Source organism: Balaenoptera ricei, chromosome 15, assembly GCF_028023285.1.
Source record: "Balaenoptera ricei isolate mBalRic1 chromosome 15, mBalRic1.hap2, whole genome shotgun sequence".
NCBI classification, from domain to species: Eukaryota; Metazoa; Chordata; class Mammalia; order Artiodactyla; family Balaenopteridae; genus Balaenoptera; species Balaenoptera ricei.
This window is the reverse complement of record NC_082653.1, coordinates 86,642,780-86,662,899: the sequence shown is the minus strand read 5'-3', so window position 1 is coordinate 86,662,899 and position 20,120 is coordinate 86,642,780. Positions and strand designations below refer to the sequence as shown.

The following is a 20,120-nucleotide window of genomic DNA, read 5'->3' as shown; positions in this document are numbered from 1 at the left end:
AGCAGGACTACTTCCTGCTGGGTCACATTCATGAAGACAGAGTATTTTTACGTGTTTTCTTTTATGTAATTGATAAACATGTGAAAATAATCCTAATTGAAGAGTAAGATCACCTAGCACAGAGCTTCTCAAATTGAATGAGCTTACACATCACTCAGAGAGTTTAGCATTTAGGTCCTGATTCGGTAGGCCCAGGGTATGGCCCAGACTCTGCCCCTCTAACCAGCTCCCAGAAGAGGTCAGTACTGCAGGTGCCAGCTCCACTCTGAGGAGCAATGAGTTGGTTGATATGTATTGAAAACTCACCATGTGCTGGAAAGCATGATCTTTTCCTTCTAACTAGTGAGAGCTCTGCTGCCAGAGCGCGGGCAGCAGGACAGGCTTCACCTGGGAGCTGAGTGATGTGCAAGCTAGCTCTACCCAGACGTGCTGCTTTAGCATCTGCTTTTGAACAGGCTCCCCAGATGACTTGTGTGCACATGAAGGTTCGAGAAACACCAATTTAGAAGATATAAATAAAAAGGTCTTAAGAATGTTTGTAAAACTGTATGTGGTTTTTCAGTGTTTTGGAAACTGAAAATATTGATGTCAAATTAAGCTAATTAGTGAGTGGGTTGAAATTAATTAATCAGAAAAGACACTCTGAGGAAAATAAATTCTGTACCAGGTTTAGAAGAAGAAAAGTATGTTTATAAATATATTTGATTTGTATTTTTATCATCAGTTAGAAGGTCTTATCTTTAGCCATTTCTTAGAAAAGCCTAGTTGTAAAAGAAAAATGATTCCTGCATCTGTCTTACTGAATTATTTTTTTTATTCCATTATTTTTCTTTATGTAAATAACAGCAAATATGCATGCGTAGTCTTATTTCTTCCTTCTCTCCTACCCCAAAAGGAACATGTCCTATTTGCTGTTCAGTACTTTGCTTTTTCATTTATCAGTACATCTTGGAGGTCTTTCTATATCAGTCTATAAAGAGCTTCCTCAGTGTTTTTTAGTGCTGAGTGGCATCCAACAGTGTGGATGTACCACATGAACATTTTGCTTTTCCAAATGATATTTAAAAGGCCTTTCAGAACAATAACCAACACTTAGAAGTGGGAGCATAATTACTAACCCTATGTTACATTTCCACATCTTTCTGAAAACTGACTCCTTCCAGGTAACCACCACATGTTTCAATTGGGGTTATTTTAGGCTAATGTGTCTTTCCCAAGCAGTACTTAATTTTCAAAACAAAGAAATAAAGGGAGCGTTTGTCATCTGAGAGACTTTTTTTTTTTAAACATCTTTATTGAAGTATAATTGCTTTACAATGGTGTGTTAGTTTCTGCTTTATAACAAAGTGAATCAGTTATACATATACATATGTTCCCATATCTCTTTCCTCTTGCATCTCCCTCCCTCCCACCCTCCCTATCCCACCCCTCTAGGTGGTCGCAAAGCACAGGGCTGATCTCCCTGTGCTATGCGGCTGCTTCCCACTAGCTATCTATTTTACATTTGGTAGTGTATATATGTCGAGAATGGACTTGAGGATATGGGGAGGGGAAGGGGTGCGATGTGACAGGGTGAGAGAGTGTCATGGACATATCTGAGAGACTTTTAAAGGACTCAACCAAAGGCAGCTCCCACTTCGGGGGGAAGTAATTTGGGGGAAGACTCTTGCCTATATTCAGGCATGTGGGGTGGACTCTGAGCTCCTTAAGCTCCCCTCTGCCTTCCTCCGTGAGTTCCGCCCCACGTCTGTGTGCCGGTTGATCCCATGCTGGTTAAAGAGAGCACTGTCCTAGCTCCAGTTCCGTTCTGTCTCCCCCTCTGTGCAAGCTTGTGGGGGCATTTCACTGCCAATAAATGAGTAGTTCCATGGATTGAACACACACTAAGGTAAATTTTTAAATAAATAGATGGATCCTCTTATTGGAAGCTTTGGGAGAGGTTTGGTGGAAGTGCCTATTGTTTAAAGATTTGCCATCATTACTTTTGGATTTCCTGTAAATTCTCTATAAATCTGTTATTCATGCTGTCACGCAGAAAGCTGAGTGCCCATGCTGCTTTAAAACTACAACAGATTGCTAAGTGGGTGAAACACCCTTAGTGCTCATTTGTTTGAAGTGATAGTTTGCACTGTCCAGATTTGCTGAGTAATCATCAACCTTCCACGTTTTAAATAGGCCCACAATGACCAGTTTCTTTCTTAATATATCTGAACAATCACATAAATGGGATTAGGAGTTTATTTTTTATTCACCTGCCTTCCAGGTTATGTGAACAGACGTCTTATGTTTCTACCAGCAGCGCACTCCCCTCTCATAACACCTGCAATAATTAATTTTAAATATATATCTTAGGCGGGATCTTAGCTGTGTTTTGTAGGCTTAATTCTTTATATACACAGCTTCTGCTCTTTATACACTCTCCCTCTTTCTGTCATCAACCTTAGATTTATTGTCGGTGTTGATTTTAGACCAAAATATAAATGAGGTTGTGTTGACATTTAAGAAAAAACAACTCCTTGCTTCCTAGCAGATTGAGTAGAGAACCAGTTGGTTTAAACAGATAACCTTGGGTCATATCAGAAAATGTCTTGTTCTTGCTGAGTACTCTATTCTTGCACTGTGGGACTGACTTTATTCATTTAAAGGAAGCTAGGGCAGACAGGAAAAGAAATATTTTCTTCTCTTAAGATTTCCTGATTTGTTTGTACCTCTGTTGTGACACCCAAGGGTAATTCTGATATAGCAACGCTAACAAAAAGAAAAGAGATAGGAAAACAGAAGGGGAACTTCCTCCACAGTTATGAGCTGTCATCCGTCACTATCAAAGCCTCCCTGTGCCCCGGCTCATTCTGTGGTCTAGTTTGCTGTGCTCCCCATCAAGGACAATGACCCACCTAATTTCCAGAGACGGGGGAGAGAGAGCGCACACACGAGCAGGAGTGAGAGGGAGAGAGAGAGAGACCAAGAAACAAGCCAAGACCCCCGCTCCTGTCTCACCTGTGCGCTCAGACTGTGTGTGGCGCTGCTCTCTAGCTGAATGTCCCCAGCCTGATTATTTATTCTTCTTGGGGCCAGCGCTCTCCGCTCAGGGTGATGAATCTCCAAATAGGCCGAGCCCAGAACCTGCGCTGGTGCGTCGGGAGCAGTCAGCCCCACCACGTTGGTAGAGATACAGCCCTGCCTGGCCCACCTAGAGATGAGCTGGGGTAAAGTCCTCACTCCATCCTCCAGAGAGAAATGCTCCTTGATCCTAATGTCAGGAAACAGAATACGGTTCTATTCCTAGAATTAGCTTGGAATGAATATGGTTGATGGCCATGGTTATCCATCAGGTTGTTTACTTACTGTTCATTGCTTTGGAACATGTCGTACTCTCAGTTGCTCTGTGCTGGTTAGGATACCTGCAAGATTTCCTGCCTCAGAGTTTGCTCTCTTCTAAGATGAAATAAATAAGAAATTGATTACCTAAAAACACAGCAGAGGAAGTGTTCATCAATATATTTGTATGAACATTTGCATTTAAGGTGGGAATACAGAAGAAAACACCACACGATCAATAAAATATTTCTTCAGTTCTGGGTATAACCACCTTTCGGCATTTCAGTTTTATGAAACACTAAATATGTAAGTGAGAGGTTTTATTGGTCTTGGATTTCTCATTTGAGAAGCTCTGGTTTTATTTAGGATATCAGTCTTATATGAAAAAAAAAAAAAAGAAGGTCATCTGTTGGTCTGTGGTGTGCCCCTTCTGGGAAGGAGCTGAAACGTTGAGAAACCTGTTTCTCAAAATATTGGCCCCTCAGCTCTTTGTGTTCTCACATGGCTGGGGGAGCTGTAAAATACAAAGCTTTCAATTTTATGTTGTTCCAGTCAAACAAAGTCTTCCAAAAGTAACAGCCCGGGGAGTTTTCACCTGCGGTATGGCTTCCCAAGCAGGCATCTTTATAACTAGACCATGAATTTACCTTGAGCTTCAATTGCCATAATTTCTAGTCTGTGAGTTGAACAATGGTGTCTGTAGCAGGGAAAATAACTTCAATTTAGTCTGGTTTTCTGAAGATCTTTATTGTATTTTAAGGAGGGGGGCACAACTGTGGTTTTCCTGATATACTCTGCCGAACATACTGTGTGACCCCTTTCTCTCTTATTTATCTCCTTTTTTTCTTTTTTTCTTTCTCTCATGTGCTCACAGCGTTTGTTAAGATAATATTCTGTTTTCTCCAGGGACTCAGGATTGCATTTCTTTGTTCTTGGTTTTATCTGTGAGACACTTTTCTAGTTACAGATTCTGTTTGTGATTCATGCTATGTAAAGACAATCTGATTTTCAGCAGGATTTGAGCCTGACAGAGGGTCATAAACATGTCTCAGGAGCAGGGCTGTGCTGCTCTCCAGAAACTTACGTGCAAAACTCTTGTCTTGGGAAGAGATTTGATTATTTTAGGAACAGATATTGATGTCTATTTGGAAACTGTAAAGTTAGATTTATTCGATTTGGCGAGCATCTGTTAACGCACTGACTGTTTGCCAGAGGCTCTGAAGACTAAGAATCACACACCTTAAGGAGTTTACAGTGGATGGGGCAGATATGCGCTTGTACAGGTGCCCTCGTCTGAAGGAGACCAAGGTTTGTCTCACTTTCCCCCAGAAGCAGAGCGTGTGAGTTCAGTGAAAATGTGGGTGCAGGCGTTTATTTAGAGGTGATCCCAGGAAGTATGGGCAAAGGAGTGGGCAAAGGAGACAGAGAAGGGAAAGACACCAGTGCAGGTGCATCAGTGAGTGAGCCCATCCCCTCAGTGAACATCTGGCCTGGGTCCCCCAGGAGCCTCAGGGAGACTGGATAGAAGCCACTGTAGTGTCGCTAACTGAGGGAGAAAGTGCAAGGATTTATTCATCGGCTCCCATGCTTTATTCCTTGAGAACGACTTCCAGGGACATTAACGTCCAGGCATACAGGCTTATCTCTCCACCTCACCCTTGTAGGCCAGTCATACCCCTGGCCAGAGAATGACCTCAGATAGGAACTGGCAGGTGTTTGCAGAAAGTCATGGGTTTGTAAGTAAGCGGCAAGTGACAGAGACTGTGGGCAGGGCATGGGCAACACCAGCTCCAGAGCGATACTAACCAAGCGTGAAAAGGGCACTGTGTGCCTTACACCGCATACCCCAGGTCCAGGGTCGGAGTGGGTCAAAGGACCTACAGCTAAGACCTAGAACTGTCAAACTCCTTGAAGAAAACATAGGGGGGAAAGCTTGATGGCATTGGATTTGTCAGTGATTTCGTAGATATGACACCAAAATCACAGGCAACAAAAGAAAAAATAGATGAATTGGACTTCATCAAAATTAAACACGTTTGCGCATCAAAGGACGCTATCAACAGAGTGAAAAGGCAACCCATGGAATAGGGGGAAGTACTTGTAAATCCTACACCTGATAAGGGATTAATGTTCAGAAAATATAAAGAACTCCTGCAACTCAACAACCAAACAACCTGATTTAAAAACTGAGCAAAGGACCGGAATAGATGTTTCTCCAAAGATGATATACAAATGGCTAATTAAGCACATGGGAAAATGCTCTACTTCACTAATCAGTAGGGAAGTCAAATCAAATGATACACTACTCCCACCCATTAGGACGGCTACTTTGAAAAAAATCTAAACAAAGAGAAAACAACAGGTGTTGGTGAGGATGTGGAGAAATTGGAACTCTTTTTTGCCTTGCTGGTGGGAATGTATAATTGCACAGCCATTGTGGAAAATGGTATGATGTGTCCTCAAAAACTTAAACGCAGAATTACCATATGATTCAGCAGTTCTACTTCTGGATATATACCTAACAGAATTGAAAACAGAGACTTGGACAGATACTCATACATCCATGTTCATAACAGCATTATTCACAACAGCCAAAAGGCGGAAGCAACAACGTAAGTGTCTATCAGCAGATGAATGGATAAACAAAATGTGGTCCGTCCATACAATGGACCGTTATTCAGCCTTAAAAAAAGAATGAAATTCTGATACGTGTTACCACATATATGAACCTTGAAGACATTATGCTCTGTGAAATAAGCCAGTCACGAAAGAACAAATACTGTATGATTCCATTTACGTGAGGTACCTGGAGTCAAACTCACAGAGACAGAAAGCAGGAGAGGGGGAGGGGGCTGGGGAGAAAGGAATGAGGAGCAGGTGTCTAATGGGGACAGAGTCTCAGTTTGGGGAGATGAAGTTCTGGAAAGGGATACTGGTGATGGTTGCACAACTGTGTAAATTGATGCCACAGTACTGTGCACTTAAAAATGGTTAAAATGGTAAATTTCATGTTATGTATATTTAGCCACAATTTTTAAAAAGCATGCAGCAGGTACCGAGAGGGAAGAGCACTTTAACTGAGGGCCTGGGAAGCCTTCCTGGAGGAGGTGGCATGCTCCCTGGCCCCGATGGATGGGTGGACTTCAGCAGGCAGCAGTGCAGGCGGGGGGTAGGAATGGGGAAAGTTGTTGCAGGCGGAGGCGCTCAGGTCAGAGGAGGGCGGCTGGGATGTTTCAGAGAGCGCCTGCCACGTGGCAGGTGGAGCACAGGAACCCAAGCCCTTCTCTCCGTGTTCAATCAACAGATACTTACTGGATACCTGCTGTGCACGAAGCACTGTTGTAGGCCTCGAGAGAATGGCTAGAACAGAACAGACAAAAGTGCCTGTGCTCCAGGTCTTCTTCCTGTGGGGAGAGACAGACACAAACCAAACAAGCATAGTGAGTGGAGGGTCCCGTGGAGCTCGGAGCTAGGGGAAGAGCACGGCTGGGAGGGATGGGCTCGCCATTGTCAGAGGGGCCCCCAGCCTGCGGAGGCAGAGGCCCCCATCAGTGTAGCTCCGGTCCTCCAGATGATGACTTTATGGTCACTAAAGAAACCAGATGTGGTTTTGATTTCTCTGCTCGAGGTTGCTCAGTGCAGTGGTGTTCTTCCTGCAGATCTGCCAGCCTCTAAATACTTTGTGTCTCATGGGAACTTTGAGAAAAACTTTTTCCTTGGAACTCCTCCAGCTGCGGATGGAAGGGACCAAGGCTTCAGAGGCCCCTGCCAAGGGGTCCTGCAGTTCCCCATTGTCCTTGCTAATAGCCTCAGACGGGCATCAATTGCCCCGGTGGGCTTGGGCTCCACGCCCAGGTTGGCATGTTTGGTAAAATTATTCAAGGGCATTTCTCACTGAAGCTAAAAGTGATCTGCTATTGTGCCTAGGTACCTTCTCAATAATTTCAGAATGCCATTTGGAAAATTGACCTAATTTCCTGAAGAATACCCTCTTACTTCTCTATCCCACCCAAACTACATATGGTCCCAGTTTCTCTGTTGGTTGTGGTTCTTTTGCATTAAACGGTAGGTTATGCATTTATATGCTTAAATGGAAAGCTGTTGTCTGTATATTTGGATCACTCGAGGGTCCAACCGTGCAGTTCCTAAATCCACACTCCTGTTCTGTGGTTTACCAATTTGGGCCCATCCCGAAATAAATAAACAAATGAATAAGCCTGCTGCAGAGTTGCCTTTTATCACCTTCATTTTTCTCTACCGATGAAAATACATTCTTTGTAACATTCCATGGATTTCCAAATGTGCAAGTTTTCAAACATGTTATAAGTGAGAAGAATAGAAACTGCTGGATTGTTTGTCAAGCTGTCACATTATTTTATTTATCCTCTCTTGTCAATAGAAAAGTCCAGAAGTGTATTGAGATAAAAATGGAAGTACACGTAAAGATAAAATTGTAAATGGGATATACGGCTGTATTCCCTCCCATTTTTCTTTCCCTCCCACTGTTGTACAGTAAACAAGAAGTGAGTCGGCCGGTGCGGACCCTCCTCCGGAGGGAGCAGGAGGGCTTCTGTAACTGGGCTTGTCCAGCGGCACTGCCCGCAGCCCCACCTGCCTCCTGCCACACTGCCCAGCACCTTAGCGGCTGTGAGCGCGTTCTCGCTAACGAGCGATTAAGGACACAGCATTTAGAAGGATAGGAGAGTCTTCTTCGGCAGCTCCACACACAATGGATTATTAACGCAGAAATTTACATGCCTGCTTCACCTGTTCAGGAGCTGGGTGGGCAGAACCTAAAAAGTGAGTTTGGGGAAAGTGAAAGGTGGGAGGAACTTTCTATTTAGTGAACAAGATTTTTCCAATCAGGAGAAAATTCATGCTGTTTATTTCAGTTTTCACAATAAAGTGCGTCTTAAAATTGCCCAGGTTCTACCTTGAGAAACTCACCTCTTGGAATCTGAGGGAATGACCTGGTTTGCCTGTTGCCTATACACCTTTTACTGTAGCACATGTTAACAAAAAATAATAATAATAATTTCTATGGGTTCTTGGAGATTATATATATAATATATATATGCACACACACATATATCTCCTAGTCTCTTAAAACGTATGTGCCCTGGAGGGTTCAGCTCTACAGGATTTGAGCTATCAAGACGCCAGCTCCCGTGGTGGCAAGCGATCAGACACGCCTGTTGAGATGCTTCTGCAGGCAGGAGAGCACTTCATCCCTTTGCCAGGCCGTTTTAATAATGCCGAGAAAGATGACAGACTCCGAAGGGTTGCAAAAGCAACTGATGAGCGGAAAAGCCACTTGAGCCCGCCCCCCGCCCCCCGACCCCCCCCCCGCCCCCCCCGCGAAAGCCGGGCTCCCAGGCGCGCACTCGCCCTCCTTGCGCCACGTGCTCGGAGGAGGGCGGTGCCGGGGGCCGAGCCGAAAAGATGTTCCTGCTGCCTCTTCTGGCTGCCGCGGGGTCGCCCGTCCGATATCTGAGCGGGAAGCGCTCCGCTCCTGGGGACCCGGTCCAGCCGCCGCGGACAGGACGAAGGGCCTTGTTTTAGGAATCTGTGGCAAAGAAAAAGAAGATGATGTGCCCCAGTTTACAAGCGCAGGAGAGAATTTTAATAAATTGGTCTCTGGAAAGCTGAGAGAAATCTTGAACGTATCTGGACCACCCCTGAAGGCAGGCAAACCCCAAACCTTTTATGTATGGTCTGCATGAGGACTTCCCCCGCATGGTGGAGGTGGGCCTTGGCAAAACGACGGCCGGAGTTGATGAACAGGAGAACTGGCACGAAGGCAAAGAAAACATCAGAGCCGCTGTTGCAGCGGGGTGCAGACAGGTTCAGGACCCGGAGATCCCGTCCGTGGAGGTGGACCCCTGCGGAGACACCCATGCGCACGGAGCAGTGCTTGGGCTCTACGAGTATGACGATCTGAAGCAGAAAAAGAAGGTGGCCGTGTCAGTGAAGCCCCATGGAAGTGGGGATCAGGAGGCCTGGCAAAGGGGAGTCCTCTTTGCTTCTGGGCAGAACCTGGCGTGCCACTTGATGGAGACGCCCGCCAATGAGATGACGCCAACCAGATTTTCCGGAATTACTGAGAAGAATCTCAGAAGTGCTAGTAGTAAAACAGACGTCCACATCAGACCCAAGCCTTGGATTGAGGAACGGGAAATGGGATCATTCCTCAGTGCGGCCAGAGGGTCCGAAGAGCCTCCAATCTTCCTGGAAATTCACTACAAAGGCAGCCGCAATGCAAGTGAACCTCCCTTGGTGTTTGTTTGGGAAGGGGATTACCTTTGACAGTGGTGGCATCTCCATCAAGGCGGCTGCAAACATGGACCTCATGAGGGCTGACGTGAGAGGAGCCGCCACTATCTGTTCAGCCATCGTGTCTGCTGCCAAGCTCGACCTGCCCATCAGCATCGTAGGTCTGGCCCCTCTTTGTGAAAATATGCCCAGCGGGAAGGCCAACAAGCCTGGGGATGTTGTTAGAGCCAAGGACGGGAAGACCATACAGGTGGAAAACACTGATGCTGAGGGGAGACTCGTCCTGGCCGATGCACTCTGCTACGCGCACACTTTTAACCCAAAGGTCATCATCGATGCCGCCACCCTGACAGGTGCCACGGATGTAGCTTTGGGGTCCGCTGCCACTGGGGTCTTTACCAATTCTTCCTGGCTGTGGAACAAACTGTTTGAGACCAGCATTGAAACAGGAGACCGTGTCTGGAGGATGCCTCTCTTTGAACATTACACAAGACAGGTTGTAGGTTGCCAACTTGCTGATGTTAATAACATTGGAAAATACAGATCTGCAGGAGCACGTACGGCTACAGCGTTTCTGAAAGAATTTGTGACTATCCTAAGTGGGCGCGTTTAGACACAGCAGGTGTGATGACCAACAAGGTGAGGTTCCTTATCTGCGCAAAGGCGTGGCTGGGAGGCCCACGAGGACCCTGATCGCGTTCCTGCTTCGGTTCAGTCAAGACAGCGCTTAGTTCAGATGCTCTAAAATGCCTCCATTCTGTCTTAAACGGGCAGTAGAGCTTCGGAATACTTTTGAATGAATAGATAAAAATCTTTTAAGGGAAACAAAGGATGATATTTAAAAACATAGAACAAAATGAAATTTGTATGCCTTGATCTGTTTTTCATTTTATGCAGAGATTTATAAAGGTAAAGCTAATATCTTGCTTGGCAAAGATTTTTAAGATATTCTATCTTAAATGAATAATGATGATTTTTTAAAAGCTACCTAATCACTTTTCAGAGTGTATGTTTGTAACTGAGGAGCAAAATTGTATTTCGGAGTTGTGATGCTGAGAATAATGAACAAACTAAAAGTCGCTCTGCAGTTGTCAGAAACAATAAATCCAACTTTTTGTGCTCCCTGGTGTGGCTCTGACATTCACTTTATATATTATTATAAACCCAGTGATGCTATAACTTGTCTCTTCTGGCTGTGTTACATGAACTAAGTAATTAAGTTGGGTCTCAATGTTAATAATCACTTTGGGGCACTCAGTGATGAGCTTGAGTTTGTGAGGCAGTACTATTATCCCCACATTACAGATGAGGAAAATGAGGCACAGGAGACGGTTAGTAACATGCCAACAATGTCACCAAGCTAAGAAGTGGGAGAGCAGAAAGCAGTAGAGCTTTCTTCTTTTTTTTTTTTTTTTTTTTAATAAACTTATTTATTAAAAGAAAGAAAAGAAAAGCCACTTGATTTTCTTTAAGTAAAATGTCTTGGAGCTGTTTTCACCCATCCCCCAAAAGGGCACCAATGTACCTGGCTATGCATGGAAGAAGGTCAAGAGTCATAAGAGACGGACCAATTAAATTGTGTTTTTTATCGCCGGAAAGCGGTTGGGAATGGCCCTAGGCAGCCTGTTTGCAGAAGCTGAGCTATAGAACTGAATAGAAGAGTGGCTCGAGCTCTGCAGTGTCTGCTAGTGTGCTCCGTGGCACAGTGAAACGCTTCTTGGGGAAGGTCAGGATTTTCACTTACATATAGCTCCGCCTTCCTTAGCAATTGTCCTACGAGGCGAACTCAGAGATTCATCTTCAGAAACTGAGCAGAGCAGCCTTGACCGCGTGTGAGGATTCCTGTTCATCTGGAAGGAACAACAGCCTCTTTTTCCCTAGTGTCAGCTCGTCTTTCTCCTCCTTCCTCCGCTGCCCCGACCGCCAGCCATCCCGGTCCGCGTGCACGTCCTGTGCCTGCGCCCTAAGACTCCACGCCGCCCGGGGGCTCGTCCAAGTGCTGCCTTCCGCGCTCATCCCCGAGCTCTCGTGCCGCAGACCAGCCGGTGCCCCTGCCCACGTAGACACCCCCAGGCCTCCTTGTCCTCGGCTTCACACACCCACGCCATCACCCCAGCCCGTTCTTGCTCCTGAGCTTTCATTCTTACGAGCTGCTCCGCCATCCATCAAACCACTCAAGCCAGAAGCCGGGAGAGCTTCCGTGCACACACCCAGCTGCCGCCGGCGCCTCTTCTTCCCCCGACGCCCGCAACAGCCCTGCACGGTCTCCGTCACCACTTTCCTCCTCAGGGTCCTTCAGTGGCTCTCCATTCCCTACTGGATAAAGTCCAAACTCGGTAGCATGGCCCTCCTCCCCTGACAGCCTCCTCTGGGGTCACCCCCAGGCCCCAGTTTCCCCTCAACCTTCAAGAACCACTTGACAGTTTTCCCAACAAGCCAACCCGGTTTCCACTTTCTTTTTTCCTGTTACTGGAATGCCTTTCCTTCCCTCCTCTGCCTGGCGAATACTGCCCATCTAACAAGGGCCGGGCTCAAGCCCTTCCTGATTCCCCTGGGAGAATCAATCTCGAGGCACTCCCGACCCCGCATCCTGCCGCGTCCCTCCCCTCGGCTCTCCTGACCCCACCACCAGCTGCTTGTTCTTCCCACGTGACTCTCTTCCTCTGCTGAACCCAGACCTCCTTGACGTCGCTGACCTCTGACCCCGTGCAGTTAACTCTCATATTCCCCACGCTTGCGCAGTGCCTGGAAATAAGAGGTACTTGCTACTGTTCGTATCATCCTATAGCGATAAAGAGCTGATAATAATAACCAGCCGTGCTCTATTTGGACAAGACTTAATTCTTCCTTCAACAAGTGCTCACAGAAGGGCTCTTATAGCCCAGGCACTTTGCTTCATGCAAAGATGAATAACACATCCGCCACTCCTTATTCCAGAAGGTGGACAGACCTCCCCACAAATCGGGACACTGCAGTGAGGTGAGAGCTGGCACCAAAGGTGCCAAAGGAGCCCAGCACCCATGGCCCTGGCTCGAGACGGGTCACTTCTTGCTCTGCCCAGATAGCCAGTTGCCTGAATTGTAAAGCATGTCTATAATTGTTATGTCATCTGGTCAACACAACCAATAAATATTATCATTATTGGATGTTGAAAAAAGCTTTCAAATAACACCGAGGAACCTGTAGCTCAGCACTGAGAGCTTTCCTAAGGCCTTTTACTCCCCGTGTGTGTTCCCAACCTTATTTTTCTCTTTTGTTCCTACAAATTTTAGACCACTTGTTTTGGAGCAGGAAGATTTGGAGGTTTCGAAAGGTCCTGTAGGCCCCATTAGCTGCTGCTTCTGGAGGGGATCTTCTTTTGACCAGCGTGAGAACCCTGTAGATCTGGACCCACTAGGAACTGGAGAGCCGAGGTCCTTTGGAGTCTTGGGGGCCGTGGCCTTTGTCGTCGCCCCGTCTTTCCCGGAACGGGGTCGCCTCTGGTTGAACACGTGTGCCCGTGTGGTCGGCTCATCTTGCATGTTTGTGTGTCTCCGGGCAGATGTGCCTCAACATCTCCCGGTGGAGGTGGCCTTTGAGCTCATTATCTTCTGGGTGGCCAGGGGGACACCCGGCTCCACGGAGGGAACAGAGGGGAGAGCCACAGCCTCGCCAGTTTGGACGCGAAGATCCCCTGAGGCGCGTGGCCGGTAGCGCTCGCCTAGGAAGCAGGACGCGCAAGGTGACGGTTCCGACAGAGGAAGCCCAAACGAGGGATTTGCTTTCTCAGGTGTTCTAGAAAATTCCACTTTTAGGGCATAGGCTCTTTTTTTGAAAGAAAGAGGCTGTGTTCTGAGTGAGCTGTGGAGACCTGCATGAGGAGGCGCGTGGGGACGTGTGGGCCCCCAGCCTGCAGGCGGGCTCGCACCTCCCGGGCCGCGAGCAGGGCTGCGGGCCGCCCCTCGAGGTCCAGCCCCCCGCAGCCTCACAGCCAGGGCGCACAGGCCTTCAGAGCGCCTGCGGGGAGGCCGTCCTGGCAGAGAGACGGGAAACCCCGGGCCAGAGCAGGGACTGAGGGCCTCGGTCTCCCCTTCACCGTGGTGCTACGGCCTCGAGTTCCGTGGCACGTCCTGTGCGCCACACGCCGTCTGACGTGCGAAGTGTACACATACAAACATACGTCGAAAGGGAGAGTGTCAAATGTGTACTCCTGGTTTTAACGGCCCCGTGAAACGGGCATCATTTTACAAATCAGGAAGATTAGGCTCGGAGAAGTTGAGTAACTTGCTTCCCGTTGGGAGCCAGAGTATTTCCACCGGATTCTAAACTCAGTTCTCTTCCTCACAACCCCCAGGCTCCTGCTGTCACCTGGCTGAGCTCCTGTGTCCTCCTTTGCCCACTTCTGTCTCCAGAGTTTGACTCTCTGACTCTGCCCCCAGATGTCCGCGGGGCTGGTTCCTTCCTTCCCGGTCTCGGTCACCACCTCCCACCCCTCCTTGTGCTCCTGACCCCGGGTCCGTGTGACCTGCCCTTTATCCGTACGCTGCTCTCCCACCGCAGGCACTGTCTTGATTGCAGGGAATCAGGCTGTGTGCCCTTCATCCTCCTTTATCTGCAGTAATTCCACAGCTTAGCGGTTCTGGTAGACTTTGAACTTTTTTTTTTTTTCTTCTTCTGTCTGAGAGATTTGATGTTCTTTAAATGTACTGTTTAATTAAATGCGACCTGGCCCGCTCCTCTCTACTCAGCCTCTCCAGTGATTAAGGGGTTCATGTGGGAAACTGACTAGGAGTGGGCCCCATCTCCCTCTGCCAGGAGCCTGTCTTCCCGTAACTACGAAGCATTCGCCCTTCTGCCTTTGAAGCTACCTAGCACCAACTGTTGCTGACCTCGGCAGAAACCCTCTCTTGCTTCGATGCCTTCACCTCCCACCCACCTCAACCAACCTGGGGGACGCTCGGTTGAAAACGCTACAGTAAAGTCTCAATTAAGGAAATGCTCGGGGGAAGGAGTGTTCTAGCTCATTTAATTTTTGGTTAACTGAGCACAACCAGAGTTTTTATTAGGAGGAAACATCGTTATATGAAAGAAAGATTATGAACTTTGGATGAAGACATTCCTCTATTTAAAACCCATTCTCTACCATGTTAGTCATGTGACTTTGGGGCTCAATTTTCTCACCCATAAAAGGGGGATGATAATAGCTATCTTAATAGCTTGTTGTTAGATTAAATTGGGCAACATTTGTAAATGTAAACGCGTAACAGAATGTTGAGCGGCCGTGTGGGAACTTGGTGAAGTACAGTTTCCCTCCCGCTTCCCGTTTTGTTTTCGTTCTTCTTGGCAATAATTCTTAATACATTGGCATATGGTATTTTAAAAATGTTTTTTTAAAATGTGGAACCCTGAAGGAGAGGGTAATTTTCCTGGTGGTGGTAGTAGTGGCTCATTATTGTAGAATATTTATCAAAGATTAACCAATCACTGAGTCTTTGTTGAGTGCTTATTATATCTTAGACACCGTGGGAGTACCAGAAATGAAGAGGTCGTTTTATTCTTTTAAAAATGCCCAGATAGTCTTCTTTGCATTTTTCTTCTAAAAATTGAACGTGGGAAAAAAATTGGTAGAAAAGTCAGCTTGGCAGGTTAAAAATGCACATCCATGACCTCCTCTCACTTAAAAAAGAAGTAAAAACCCGCTAAAATGCAGTACAGGAAGAAGAGACGGAGGCCCACGGGACAAGAAGGCGCTGTTAGTGACTGAGAGATGAAACAGGGGTCTGGATGGAGGAATGATGCCCGTGGGGGTGGGCGGAGAAGGTCTCGGCTTGGGGAGCGGACTTGGCCACCGTGGGGCTAGTTATGACCCAGAGCTAGAGCCAGGGTAGTTAATGGTTTGTGTCTGGGACAGTCTGCTTCCTACTTCCCACTGTAGAGTACTCGGCAGCTAAGGTGAGTAGACAGACAGACAGACAGGTAAGGACCCCCCCGTCTGAGAATGAATGGCCCCAGAGGAAAGAACTCTGCACTCGGGGGTTCAGGGTCCGTTCAGGACAGCACTGAGCCTCCCGCCTGATTGAAGCAAAGTTGCCCATTGACAAGTTAAAAGTCACATTTGGGGGAGGGCTGGGTTGTTACGTTTCGTTTTAAGCCTCTCTCTGTTGTTCTTTTTAATCCACGTGCTCATACGAATTTGACTGAAATTTTAAAACTTTTTTTTTTTTAAATGACGAAAGTGTGCCAGCATCGTGTGCTACAATGAGCACCATCCTTGCTACCGAGAGATGTGGAATCTGGGAGCTTACATGAAAGTTGACTGAAATGTTAAGTTTCAGTAGAAAACGCACAGCCTCCTCAATCACAAGACCTTGCTTTGATCTTTCTGTTGTAGTTTCCATAAGTCAAGGTCGCTTTGCCGGCATGTGTGTTAGAAATGCACTTTTTAGGAACCGTCACGTTTTATCTGCATCTCTGGCACCTACTTCTCCGAGCGTCATGTGTGACTCCCGCATCACCAGACAGAACAAAGAGGCCGGGTTTGAGGGCAGGCTGACATTTACCAGCCCCGAGCCGAGCTGCTCGCTCGCCTCGTCCTGTCGACCCCATGGGTGAGGGCTCTTGAAATCGTGTAATGGTTTGGGCCACGAGAGCCGTACAGATAGAAGTTGCTGTTCCGTGTGAATCACAATTACGGACGACTTCCGCTTTCCCCGGGGCGGCTGGAATCACCGCGGAGCGCGGAGCAGCTCGTGCGTCCTGCCGTTCGCTCGTCCCCTGGGCTGTGAACTCGGGCCTGGCGCTGACCTGTCTGTCGCGTGCGGGTCTCTCGGGGTCAGCGCGCAGGCGAGGCTGAGCCGCCCGCCGGTGGGGGGGTGGAGGGGGGGGGACACTGCCCTCCGGGCGGCGACAAGTGCTGAGCGCGGGCTTCCTCTCCGGTGCCAGGCGGAGCGCTGATTCATGCCAAATTAGCACCTTGCTCGGCGACCTCTGCGCACCCCGCTGCTTTCCTTCACTTCACATGACTGTTTGCAAATACTAGCTGCTCAGGTCATTCCTCCTCATCCGCGGCTTTCACAGATGACAGGCAGGCATTCAGCCTTTGTCACGAACGTGTCTGTACTCCAGCATCCTCGGCGGTCTGATAACCAGCCCCACCATCCCCAGTCTCACAAGCCGAGGGTGTCGGCGGCGGGAAGGTCCCCGGGAGGCCCTGCCGGGCGTGGGGAGGGGAAGGCTGCCGGCACTTGCCAGGAGCCCCGAGGACCTGAAACAGCCTCGCAGTAACTAGTCGATACATAGGGTTAAAAAATTGATTAGTTGGCTCTGCCCGCCTCAAGCTGTTTGTTTTTTTTAATTCACATGAACCTTTAATTCCAGAATCTCATGCTGCTTAGGCAGTGAAAGCAGGACTCAGAGCTGTGGGAAACTGACTAGAGGCCAGTCCTCTTTTCTCCCCCTGTTCTCTCTCAACGCCCTGACCGCATTGCCGGCAGCTGGAACCTTCCACGGCTCTCCTCAGCTGCTCGCAGTGGTGGCGGGTCTCTGCAGCATGAGGTCCTCCAGGAAGCACTGGGCATTTGCTGTGATGTCAATTTATTTTTATTTCCAGCCTCTTCCATCTCCACCCTTTACTGAAAGTCCTGTTCTCAAAATGTTTGATCGGTCTTCATTTTCCCTAAATAAACAGTAGTAATGCGCACGTAGTTTAATTTTGGTATTACTTGTATTTTAGAGAAAAGTGGCAAAAACATCTTGTGTTTTTTTTCTCCCTTGTCACCAGAGATATGAGCTAAATTATTTATAGTTTGATACTCACACAACAGAGATGGAGTCGGAATATTTACTTTTCAGAGAGAAGGGATTAAACATGCACGCCCAGAACTGAGCCCTTGGTTCATGGGATGTCTTTGCTCCGGGGACCATATTCGGGCCCAAGTCAGAGAGCAGCCGCTTTCCAAACACACACGTGCCCAGCGGAGGGCCTGGTGCGTGAGATATTTGTGGAAGTGAACGGATTTGAAAGTAGTGGGTAGACCAGGTAACTCAGTCAGCAAAGTCTAAAATTCATAAAGTCAGCAAGCATTTTGGAAAATGCACAGCAGTCTAAAGCCCTTTATGGGCACGATGTGTGGAGAAGCAGCGGGAGCGCTCGGTGCCCATGGTCCCTGGGCGGGACGTGTGTTTACGGACCAGGACCACACCGAGTGCCCCTCAAGGGCTGGGGTCGGGTCCCGCGGTGCTGGGTGCCCTGTCGGAGCAGCTCGACGAGACTCTCGTGTCACGTTCCAATCCTCACACCTTCTGTACTTCAGAGAGTTCCACGGGCCTCTGCTCTCTCTGCCACAGGAGATGTTGGCACGCCTGAAGCCGTGGCCCCCGTCATCGTGATCCCCCCGAGCAACAGAAGCGTGGTGGCCGGGTCCAGTGAGACCACCTTGGAATGCATAGCCAATGCCAGGTGCGTGCCAATCCCCCACACGGGGAGTAACAACCCATGACAACACCTCCTGCGTGTGGCTGGCTCTCCCAGCAATGGTGGTCTTTTTCATCCAGCTGGGCTGTGGGCACAGTGCGTATGGGAAGATAGGACGTGGGTGTGCTGACCTGTCCCGGGCCTTGTTCTGCAGTATTTATATTGAAGGTAATATTTGTATTGGAAAGCAGCGCTTTTCACTTTAGCTCTGGGTCATGGTAGAGGGTCTCTTCTTAGATTCTGGCTGAGGAGCAGAGAGGAGCTTTGCTCTCCTTTGGGTGCAAAGGAAAGAGTTAATTCTCTTCTCCTCTGTTGTCGTAGGTGTTCTCAGCCCCATTAGTGGTCGCTCCGGAATGGAGTCCCTGTGATCACGCCTCCCATGTAGCATGTCCCCTAGCAGTATTTGTTTTAAACATTCTTTTCCTGAGCAAATGGAATCATTAGCACTTATGGTCCATCGCTGCTGCAATTAGCTATCCTTGCTCAATAGCCCTTGAGCAGCCTGTGTCGCTGACGTGTGCCTTAAGGGAGTAGAGTTATACCTGGATTGATTTTTAAATGTCCACTGTTCAACCCACCATGGTTCCTGGTAGAATGATTATTATTGCCATCTACATGATCCACAGTTACTGTCACTAAAGCCCTTCGTTCTCACAGGCCCGTCGAGGAGCTGAGTGTGACCTGGAAGAGAAACGGGGTGAGAGTCACCAGTGGGCTCCACAGCTTCGGGAGACGCCTCACCATCAGCACCCCGACCTCCTCAGACGTCGGGGAGTACGTCTGCGAGGCGGCGCTGGCAGGGAGCGCTTTCGAGCCCGCCACAGCCAAAGCCTTCCTTTCTATCGTAGGTAAGGCTCAAACTGGAAGTGGTGGCATCGGCATCCTCGGAGGGCATCCTCGGAGAGCGGCAGCACACCCCAGGCCATGGAAACAACGTAGCTAACACCTGTGTTCCACCGACTGTTTTTAACTCAGCACATGGAAGTGAAGTTGAGTTTATCTCCCAGATTCAGCCTATTCTTCTTTCCCAAGAATATCAATGCATTAAGTCCAAAGAGTTGATGTTCTGAATACTCCCAAGAACCGTTCTTCTGAAAACGTCCAATCGTAAAGCTTGGGAAATAGAGTGTCGAAATCCTTGGCATGTTTATCACCTCCCTGTGCTGACCTTTCTGCCATGAGGCTTTTCTATAACTCTTATTTGGCCGTTATGATCAATGTTCAGAGATTAATCTATGACCATTATTTTTTATTTTTTGACCCAGAAGCAAGTCAGAAAGTCTTGGGTGTTACCTTTTGTTAAATTAGAAAGTGAGAACAGAGAGGCTTCCTAGAATCATGTGTTATTCTTAAACCAGGGACAAAGGAGACAAAATTAGGCACATTTGAGCTGCTCTAAACGCTGGGAAATCTCGATGTTTAGGAAGGTGCATTGTACACAGACTAAGGGAATCCTCAGTCTATTTTCAGATTATGATAAGATTACATTAAATTGTGAGGCAAAGGCCTTTATTTCTCTCGTCTCTTCAGCTGCTATAATACGTTTAGGCCTCTGCAGTGGCTGTGGTCACTGTCGCAGTGACCTGTCTAGTGGCCACTGCTGATAAGCGGTGCCTTCAGGGTCCACTCCAGGTGGGAGAATCTCTGCTTCTCTCCTCTCAATCCAAACAAGGCAGATGGAGAACAGGAAGGACCACATAAGCAGAAAGCCCTTTGAGAGCAATCACCCCTCACGTAACATACTTTGCAGTTTGCCACTTTGCAAACTAAGGAAAAATAAAAGCTTGTGTTTTCATAAAAAATTAGCAAGAGTGTGAAGAAATGCTGCATAAAAGGCAGTTTGCCTTGAGTGTGTCACATTCCTTTAAATCATTAGGAAACGGCTCTGTGGCCTGAAAATGACTGCCAAACTCAAGTGATGCAAACCTGTCAGCCCCTCTGAAAGATGTGCACGAATTTTAAAAGCATCAGAGAAGGCAGGTTTTGAGTCACAAATCATTGCTGATTCTCCACTAGGGATCAGAGCTGGTTCTCTGCTCCCTTTCTCATCCACGCTTTAGAGATGTCAATACCCCAT

General features: G+C 47.8%; 1 protein-coding gene and 1 pseudogene across 1 annotated transcript in view; both read left to right on the top strand.

The window, feature by feature from the left end:
- Positions 1 to 20,120, top strand: part of SDK1 (sidekick cell adhesion molecule 1) — a 539,910-nt gene that overhangs the window by 287,905 nt on the left and 231,885 nt on the right. The window contains exons 5-6 of the mRNA XM_059896610.1: positions 17,917 to 18,028; positions 18,701 to 18,891. Coding sequence (XP_059752593.1) covers positions 17,917 to 18,028; positions 18,701 to 18,891 — 303 coding nt within the window. The remainder of the gene's footprint in view (positions 1 to 17,916; positions 18,029 to 18,700; positions 18,892 to 20,120) is intronic.
- On the top strand, positions 8,761 to 10,322 carry LOC132348884 (cytosol aminopeptidase-like; annotated as a pseudogene).